This window comes from Zosterops lateralis (assembly GCF_965231275.1).
Source record: "Zosterops lateralis genome assembly, chromosome: 18".
NCBI classification, from domain to species: domain Eukaryota; kingdom Metazoa; phylum Chordata; class Aves; order Passeriformes; family Zosteropidae; genus Zosterops; species Zosterops lateralis.
In genome coordinates this window covers 5073938-5083896 of record NC_139778.1, presented here as the reverse complement: position 1 = coordinate 5083896, position 9959 = coordinate 5073938, and the positions used below count along the sequence as shown (strand labels likewise).

The window sequence follows — 9959 nt, the reverse complement described above, 5'->3', positions numbered from 1 at the left end:
ACAGAACTAACCAATAAATACTCATGCAATCCATTTCTCCTATGGAACAGAGCGTTCTCCCATTAACAATCGGTTTGAAAGTTGTGGTACAAGCATTGCTGGGGCATGAGCAAAAAACTGTCTCTGGGAAACATCTCAGACTGCAGTTGTCATCCAGCAGACATCAGTGGTTTCACAGGCCTCAAAATATATTTAATTACAGCCATATGCAGATTACTCACAGGAATAGAATCACAGATAAGTGTTTAATCCTTGGAAGGATTCCCCTCCCTTCCTCCCTCCTGCTCTCACACTTGCTCTCAGTCCTGTTCTCACAAGTGCTACACTCCATGAAAATGCAGTGAGACAAAGATGTAGGGAAAAATGACTCCTGGCTAAAGCTACATCTGGTTTTTGGGCTCTGAGATTTGCTCTGCCTTTGTAGACCAGACCTGCTTGGTCTGGCACTCTGTTGCTGGCCAGCTGAGCTTTTCATAACAACCCAAGGCAGGCATTTATCCTGTTATCCTTGAGTTTCATGCTGGGACTCAGCAGCTCTGACATTTTTGTGTAGAGAGTTCTCTTGAAAATCCAAATTATTTTCATTAGAAGATACATTGTGAGTTCAGTGTCTGTCCTGTGGAACCGTTCTCCCCCAGGGCACACAGTTTTTTGACTTTACAGTTGCAAAATAAAGCAGTGAATTACTAACACCCCAGCTCCTTTTGGTTCTTTGCACAGCTTACTTGCATCACCAAACAGGCAGAAAAACCAACATATATATAACATGTCAAGGTGGGAAATGTTTCCTAGGAGAAGGAAAAAGAAATGCTATTTCACAGAGTGAGAAGATGCACATATAAAATAAGGATAATTCAGCATTTTCCCTAATGTTTCACCTCACTTGGGCAAAACTTGTGTTATGTGTTCATGGAGGCAGACTGGACAGCTCCCAGGAAACTATCAAGAGCAAAGTCAGGTAATTTATGACTTTTATTTGTCCCTGGTGGAACTCTCAAGGAAGGCAGTCACCTTTCCAGTGCTGCATGCTGTGAAATGCTGTGGCTGACCAACCACTTTTAGCTCCTTATGAGTTTTTTATAGTAAGAGCCACAGCTGCATTCAATTTAAACAGTGATCAGTGTTACAGGAGCATTTGGAACTGTGAGATTTTGTTTATTCCTTAGCTAAGAAATGGAGATATTCCATCAGTCTGACTCCACCTCTGGTTAAGGTAAATAGGCATGTTTTGTTTGTATAAATAAAACTTCAGCGATTGCACACTGGGGCACTCCAGTACTTCTGTGTTCTGTGTGTGATTCATGAGGCAGATTATTACTTACTGTCACACTTCCTCATATTTCTCTCACAATACATCACTGCCAAGCAACACTGTCCTTTATTCTTAATCTCCCCTGCCACATGATTTCTGGTCATGCCCAGATCTCCTCTCTCTGTCTTAAAACTCCTAAGCTAGCACAATTTCCTGAGAGGGATGACGAAGGGGATGGTGAAAGGAGGCAGGTGCTCCATCAGGCAGATGGACGCATAAATTCACAAAAGGGAATTTCCAGAATAATTATTTTCTAGAATAATTGCTGGTGCAATTCTGGGAGATGCCAGCCTCAGTCCCAGAGGCAGACAGCCGGCACAGAGCCTCAGCAGCATTTTCCCTGAGTTTCCTCTCTTTAGTCTTCTCCATCACGGCGTTCAGCAGCAGCTACTGGTGCGAGGGCACGAGGAAAGTGGCCAAACCTTTCTGCAAAGGGGACACCAAAGGGGATCTCTGCATCCGCTTCAACAGCCCCGAGGGCAACAACAGCCAGGCTGTGCAGTACATCTGGGAGACAGGGGATGACAAGTTTGTGGAGAAAAAGTTCCATGCTGGCATCTGGTACTCCTGTGAAGAAATGATAAATGAAGACGGTGAGTAAACCCATGGGAATTTACTTAATAAAGGAATCACAGCTCTTCCTACTTGGTGTTTCTCCCTCTGCTTCACTATTGCCTGTGTATTTTATGGGGTTTGGATTCGTTAAAAAAGTTGTTCTTCTCTGGCAAAGAGGGCCTTGGAGGGTACTGCCCAGTTAATTCCTAAAAATATCCCTAATAAATTCTGCAAAGAACATTAGCATGACAGGTTGTGGGTTTGATTTAGCTGACAGGTTGTAGTACAGATGAAGATTATCTGGTTTTTTTTATTCTACTCACCATAACAGCAAGGTAAATGACTTTAATAGGAAAGCGTTTCATTTTTCCAATGTTTTTATTCCGTCAGTAAAAAATGAACATATTTGCTTCAAATTCTTGCTTCTGATCTCCTATGCCAACATAAAAAACATAAACTCATTATTATTTTTTTTTAATAATTTGCAGTAATATACCTGTGGGATCAAAATTAGTTCCTGTATTTCCTCTTGAGCACAAGTATTTCTACTTTCTCACTATGATCTCACCTTGCATAAATCAAAGCAGAAGAGGATTATTTTCATCCTGCTAAAACATGATATGGAGACTGACTAGCCATAAGTGGTGGCATTTAATTGGGTCTTGCCCTGCATATGTAAATATTATCAGAATGAAATTAGCTTGCCATTACAAAGCCTTTCTATTTAATTTTGAATTTTTGTGTAAGGGAATTTCTGCTCCAAGAATTCAAGCATTTATTGTAAAACCAGATCAAGTTTTTTCCTTTATTGCCCTGACCCGTTTACAAGCAACAGCTAGAGCAGAACTTCAAGGAAATCAAAGCAGCTGTCACCTATGCTATAAAATGCAAATATTTTCACAGTCACCTGTCCTGGAGGTCCAGTTCTACCAGAAGTTCTTGTAAGTTATGCTGTTTTAAGGGATAAATGTCAAAGATCAGAGCAAACTACATGTCCAAAAGACACCTTTTATCCATGCTATGGGTACCAGAGTTGTGTAATTTGAGCATCTGCTATGGAAGCTCATGTTTGGAAGCTCATGTTTTCCGCCTTGGTGCAGTTAGGAGCTGGAAAAAAACACCCAGGATGTTCAGATCAGAGCAGAATTAATTCCGAGAGCTTTGTTCACAGCATCTGTGTGGGGGTCAGGAGGCCATATGGGTTTGAAAATCAAAGCTTACAGGAAGAAATTGGAATGAAGCTTAGAGGAATTTGTGTGAGCAGCAGCGTGGCTGCTGTAAGGAGAGCAGCTCTGCTCTAACAGCAGGATTGCATCCAGCTCTGCAAAGGAATTTTCCTCTCCTGGCTTTCAGAGCTAGCACCTCATGGAAATCCACTCACAGACTTTCTCTAAGTCCTCCAGGCTCTGGCTCTACCTTGGAATAGTCTGTGAGGACTCTCTAGTTAAGCTCCAGGTTGATGTACCAGAGTCTGTGTACATTAAAAACAGCTCCTCCTGATCATCTCACTTCCTGCTTACCTGATAGATTTTTCATTTTCTTCATTGTATTAATCTATTTCTTTAGATCATTACAGAATACAAAATCATACTGAATTTGATTTTATTCTTTTTTAGGTGAGAAATGTAGAAGCTTTATCAGTCTGACTCCAGCTTCTGATCGAGGTAGATATGCAATTTTTTGTCTGTAGTCAACACTTTCCTGATCGCACTTATTAATATAAGTATTCTGCATTAAATTAAATTAATTTATTGCAAAAATGTTGCTATAATCCCAAAGAGGTCTTTTTTGCCCTTCATTTAGTTTTCCAACTTCAAAATGAAGGTCATATTACTTCCAATATCAATCTATGTCTCTCTGAAGACACACCACCTCAATATGAATGGCCTTTGAAATTTGAATATGGGTACTGGAAGTCAAAAGTTGGATATTTTTCCCCTCTTTCTCCTCATCCCTCCATATTCGCAGTGAGGAATTCTGTGGCAGTGTGTGAACATTCACCCAGGAAGTTTGGATATTGAGGGGATTGAGGGAGATGTTCTGTGCCCCAAACCAGCCTTGGTGGAATCCGAATCCCCTCTCTGTGCCTTGCTCAGAGCTGTGAGGACACATTTCCATTCCCTTCTTTCAAAGAAGGACTCATAGTGTTATGAGACATTCCTGCAGATGCTGCTGTGTGCCTTCCTCTTGCCTGATCCCCTAGATGGAATTACTAAAAACCTACATGAAAGTTTCCTTGAAGTGAATTACACTGAGATATTTTCTCATTAAATACCTAACCCCATTCCAAATTATAAGCATTATAAGTATATAATTATAAGTGAGGAGCAAGCATTTAGAATTTTGTAAAGATTCAGGTTAAAAAAATATAAAGAAAATCATCCCCAACTGACTGATGAAAGCATCAGTCCATCACTGATCTGATCAGACCAATCACTTTACAAGTGGCTGATCCAGAAAAAAACCCCAAAACTCCTTCTTTCCAGCATGCTGGGACTGGAGTATTTTCCTGGATATGGAATTTCAGACCCTTGGAGAAAGAGAAATACTCAGTCCCTGAAGGCAAATCATCCTTCTACCTGCCTTGTCACAGTGCATCAACAGCATAATAGAATTTTGTAGCATGAGAAAAACAAATGTAACTGAGATGTGGGTGTAGTCACACAGAAATGAGAGGTGTTTTCTGGGCCCTGCCTTGAGAGCTCCTCACAAAGAAAGCTGCTGGTGGACATAGAGCTGGAACTAACTCAACAGCATCAGCAAATGCCACAGGCAGGCCAGATAGAGACAGCCAAGGAGCATTCAGGTACCTAAAACCCAGAAGAGTTTCACTGGGTAGTGAAATCCTCAGTGGAAATAGGCTCCTGCCCTGCACAGAACAGGTTTGTGTTCTGCACATGCCTGTGGGTGCTGTGTGATCCAAACCCAGGCTCAGCCTCCCCAGATTTCTCACCTCTGGGTCTCACACTCAGGGTGATCACCGTGGTTCCGTGCACTTCTTACAATGGATCACTGACCAGAAATGTTGAGAAGCAAACTCTCACAGCTGGAGCAGCCACAACTGTTGGGCAATGCAACATCTGGAGTTCCTAATGAAAATCACAATTTTTCTACCGAAACAGATTTTCTGGAGAAACAAAACATGTCCAAGAACACCCACACATGGCCTGGCCCAAGAATTAAATGTCTAAATGGCCCATGAATCAGAGGAGTCCCACAGACATTGTCAAAGCCAGCATTTGGGGTTATACACCACACAAACGTTGTCTCCTGCCCTGGGTGGTGTCTGGTGATCATGGAAATGTCTCAGCAGCGTTTCAATTTTCAAGTTTTGATTGTTTGTGTATGTGTTCACGTGAAATCACTGCTTCAATCTACAACGAGGTGTTTCAGGACACATTTGTCTCTTAAAAAGTTTGGGGAAGATCATTTGCCACATCTTGCTGCAGCAAATTTGGACACAAGAAGGCCTCCTGCTCCTGGCTGTGGGACATTAGCATGCTAAAGGTCAAACAGCAGGCTGAGAGACTTTAATGGGAGGATTAACTTCTTGCATAAGATGTAATTACCAGATCTCCAAAAAGAGAGGAATTAGCAGATAACTGGAGAAATGAAGCTCAGTGAAACCTAGAGGCTGTCTGGGCTCATGAAGGCTTCTCTGTCCAAAAAAATTAAGGTCCTTTTTGGTTGAAAGTTAAGCCTGTGGGGAGGATTTTACTGACTGATTAGACCCACAGGCAGTGATGGTGTGTGCCTGGTCTCCAGGCTGTCAGCTGGGTCTGCTGCTCCTCTCTGCACTCAGAACCATGACATCAACAGTTCTTCTTTTTTATTAACTTTGGTTCTTTTTATATTACCTTTGGTTCATGGTGATTTTAAGGCAGGGTATTTACTGAGTATAAAAAAAGCCATACTGTCCTATCATAACAATTCAGGCTCATGTAATGACATGTAGAACTCTGATCTCTTCAAAAGGCTCATAGCAAAGTTAATTGAAAGATTCTTTTTATATAGTGTTTGGGTACAATGAATAGGATTGGTCCTTTAGGGCACCACCTTTTTGTAAACATTTCCACCAGTAAACAAGTTGGAGAAACTGTAAAAAGCTGGAAGAACACCAGTTGTCAAGAGGATGGGATCTACAAGGTTGTTTTGGGCTCCTCCTTATGATTTCTCAGGCCAGACTGAGACAATTCTGTCCTTGGCTTTCCCACAGGCTTCAAGATTCTGCCTGGAGCCTAAGAATCCATGTTCTGACCACTGTCAGTCTCCACACTGTCCCACCTTGCACTGTAAACTTCTAAGTGTGTAGCAAAGGAACGTGCAACTGCTTTTCCAAAAATCATAATTTTGGGTGTCCATGGACACTGAAGTCTTCCAGAGATGTTCTCATTATCACAGCATCCCCACAGCCTTTGTTCTCCTGTGAGAGACTAGTCCTTGCAGAGAAGTGGCTAATATTAATTACCGAGATAGCATGAACGAGTGTGTCTTGAAAAATCAAAAAGGTTTTAATAAGGAAGGAAAATAATACAAAAAAACAAAAACAAGCTGAGGACAGTACAGAGACAAGCCCCCTACTTGCTACAACACCTTGAAAAGTGGGGAGTTTCTTTCTTCTCTCTCTTTAGTACTTAACAGCCTGGGTGGGCTTTCTGGCCTTTGGCCCAATGAGATGAACAGACTTTGAGTTACATTCTCAGAGCCCAATCCACACTTTTGGGCTGGCTCTGAGCCAATTACAATGAGAAACCCACAGAACTTTCCAGCTACCTCCCTAAAACGTCTGAAGATAACCTGAAACTCTTTCCCTATTTGGAAGCATTTGCTGGAGGTGTAGTGATTCCATCACCACACTCCTGTTTAACTTCGTATGAACGATACAAATGGAGAAGGAAATGGTGAAAACACCAAGTGATTGCTGATAACATCAGTGCTGTTGGTTTGGTTTCCAGGGGTTTTGTGGCTGTCTATTGTGGCAGAGCTTCTCTACGTGGTTTTGCTCCTGACTGGGAACATTCTGATGTCAGTAGAAATCTGCTACTACAGCTCAGTCATTGATGGGCTGAAGATCAACGCCTTCTCTGCAGTGGTCACCGTGTTAGCAGGTACAGTCCAGCATTCCATTAATTACACCCAGGACAGTCCACCATCTGAAAATTAATAATAGTGCCTAAGTTTCAAAACTGTTACAATACCAACTGAGTTGCTAACAATACAAAGTGGAGCAAAATTTTATGGGAAAATATTATTTTCAGTTCATTATTTCCTAATGAGGTATAATTTGAATTTTATACTTGTGGCTTTTGCTATCCTTAACTTAAATGTTTTAGTTTGATCATTATTCATTTAATTGTTAGGTTGGTTGCCAAAGACTAAAAAGTAACATCCTCTTCCAAGTAACTTGATTTTTTATTTTTTATTTATTAGAGATAGCCAAACTCATATAGCATTTTTAAGAGGGAGTAGAATGCACTTGGGTAACTGCTAATAGAGAATTTATAGGTATAAACCAAATCTAGTTTCCCTTGTCTGTAATGAAGATGCAATTTCTTGTACAAGCATACTCTTGATTCTATCTGAGCAATGCAAAATAAATTATTCAATATCAGCCTCTTCCCTAACCTGGATTTTTAGTACTTTGTAGTAAATGTTTCTCCACTTTTTCATTCACCCTCACAACTAATAAATCTGGCTGCATTTACAGCTGTGGGAGGGGCATAAACATGCATGGCTTTGAAAATCTTTCCACTCAGGGACAGGAAACTGGGAAATGTGTCCTCTGCAATGCAGCTGAGCAGCACTTTCCTGTAATTTCTCAGGTTTAAACTTCTAAGAAGTTTTCAAAAGATGGAAACCAAGTGTGCGAGTGACAAACACACAACACATTATATACACTTAAATGATAATGTCCAATATTTTTGAGGGCATCAGGATTTCACGGGGCAATTACGAAGAATGTCCTCAGTTTACATTTTCTAATGTTATTATAACATTGTGTTTTTTAGGTCTTCTGGGCATGGTTGCTCACATGATGTACACAACTGTATTTCAGATGACTGTAAATCTTGGTCCTGAGGACTGGAGACCTCACACTTGGGATTATGGCTGGTCCTATGGGTACTGACTGGTTTATATTTGCTTCTTCCACTACATTTCAGTCACTTCCCCCTATGTTCAAAGAATTATACCTAATTTATAAGTAACAGCTTTACCTTATTTCACTTCTGAGGGTGCAGTTCAGTAACCGGGTGTCATTGTAAATCAGTTGTCTTCAATTATTGCCCAGAATGTACAAGTTTGCAAGGTTTATATTTGCCTGCACTGTGAACTGCAATTCATGCTCATGTGGCCATATTTTTACATGCTGCTTTTAATTTCGCACATTTTTAACAAATTGTGTTTCAATACAAGTTTTTTAGTTCTGTCTCCTTAGATGTTTACTTTTAACATTTCAGTTAGACCCAATTCTCTCATGCCAGGAATGCATATCAATGCTCTGAACCTGCTTTACCCAGCTGTTTAATAGTGTCCTCTCTGTTCTTTTTAACACTTTGGGGTAACTCACATTTTTCTCAGTGTCCCCTGTGAGAATTATACTCTTAATAACTGCACCTTTAAACTTTTTATGCATTCCTCATTTTTTTATAAAACCCCTTTCTGATATTAAGTTCTAAGATTAATAGAGAAGTAAAGCTTAAATAGAGCTTAAATACAGAAAATGGAGGTAGGGTTCATTGAACCTTATGTTAAATGTAGATGTAACAACAAATATGTAGAGGCGAACTCTACATATCAGGTAGATATGACTCCAAAAGTCAGGTCTGTAAATGGTCATTAACCAAGGGTATTTCTTCCCCACCTAGCCTGTTCATCTTTCCCTAATACACACCAACACAATCACACCTAAGCAGTGCTTTCAAAAATAAAATTGTAGGACTTGAATACGAAAATGTCCTGCCAATTTCTGATAATTTTGGGATTTTTTGTTTATAGCCTTGCATGGACTTCCTTCGCTTGCTGCATGGCTGCAGCTGTCACCACCATTAACAAATACACAAAAACCATCCTGGAATTCAAGCACAAAAGAAGAAAGCTGGAAAGGAGCTTTAGGATTCAGTACAAGTTTCCTGACCCCACAGCTCCAGAGAAAGTTTGCAATGTGTATGTGAACTCCTTCCAAAACACCACAGATGACCCCACACACGCGTTGAGAAGTCTGCGCCACCTGGCCACCATTTCAGTCCTGTAAAGCTCAACCAGATCTCAAAGCTTTCTGTGAATTATAATGCTAGACCCAAAGGATACAGTGCTCATGAATAAAATGCATCAATGTGTAGTATTATTTATTTTTCTTAATAAAGAGATTATATTTCCGTGGATGCTTCAAGAAAGTCTTGGTGTTGGGAAAGAAGGTTCAGGTGTCTCTGTTCAGAAAACAACAGTGACACAGGTTCAGTGACACAGGTTCCCCACAGTTCCGGCTTTTAAGCAGTGTCTCATAGTGATAGAGAGTATGTGAATTTGTTAGAATTTCAGACCATCACTCCATCCTGATTCTTTATTAAAAAGACTGTAAAAAAAATCCCATCCTGAAACCAAACCCCATGAAAAGCAAGGCAGCAAATAGGGCATGTGGTGCACAGCTTGAATAATTTTTTGTTACAAAAGGCCCAATCTCTCCAAGAAAATCTGTGGACCTCAGTTTATGGTTCAAGAGTTTCACCATATACCTGGTGAAAGGATTTGCTGTGAAAGGAAGGCTGACAGAGGGAACAGGCTTTCAGTGTAGACACTTACTTAAAATGAGAAGGCAAACTGAAATCTGAAAAATACGTGGTTGTGGACAGCACACAACTCACCTGTGGAATTGTCCAGGAATCATTCTGGCAACATAGTCAGAAAGAATCAAAATTTGATTTTTACATTTATACATGAAAAATGTATAATCACATTAAAGATGGGGAGGTGCAAATCATTGCAATCATCACAGATGAGGAACATGGAGCTGTTACACTCTGAGGATCAACATGGAGCTTCCTCATGGAACTGCTTTGCTGGACACCAGCTTCTCTTCATTGTTGGGTGAATA

General features: G+C 40.5%; 1 protein-coding gene across 1 annotated transcript; it reads left to right on the top strand.

Moving 5' to 3' along the window:
• Nucleotides 1–1595: 1595 nt before the first annotated feature.
• Nucleotides 1596–9119, top strand: GSG1L2 (GSG1 like 2; the record flags this gene model as incomplete). Its single annotated transcript, XM_083874712.1, has 5 exons — nt 1596–1905; nt 3484–3531; nt 6823–6975; nt 7876–7987; nt 8864–9119. 5 exons carry the CDS (start codon nt 1596–1598, stop codon nt 9117–9119), a joined length of 879 nt encoding a protein of 292 aa, XP_083730838.1.
• Nucleotides 9120–9959: the final 840 nt, after the last annotated feature.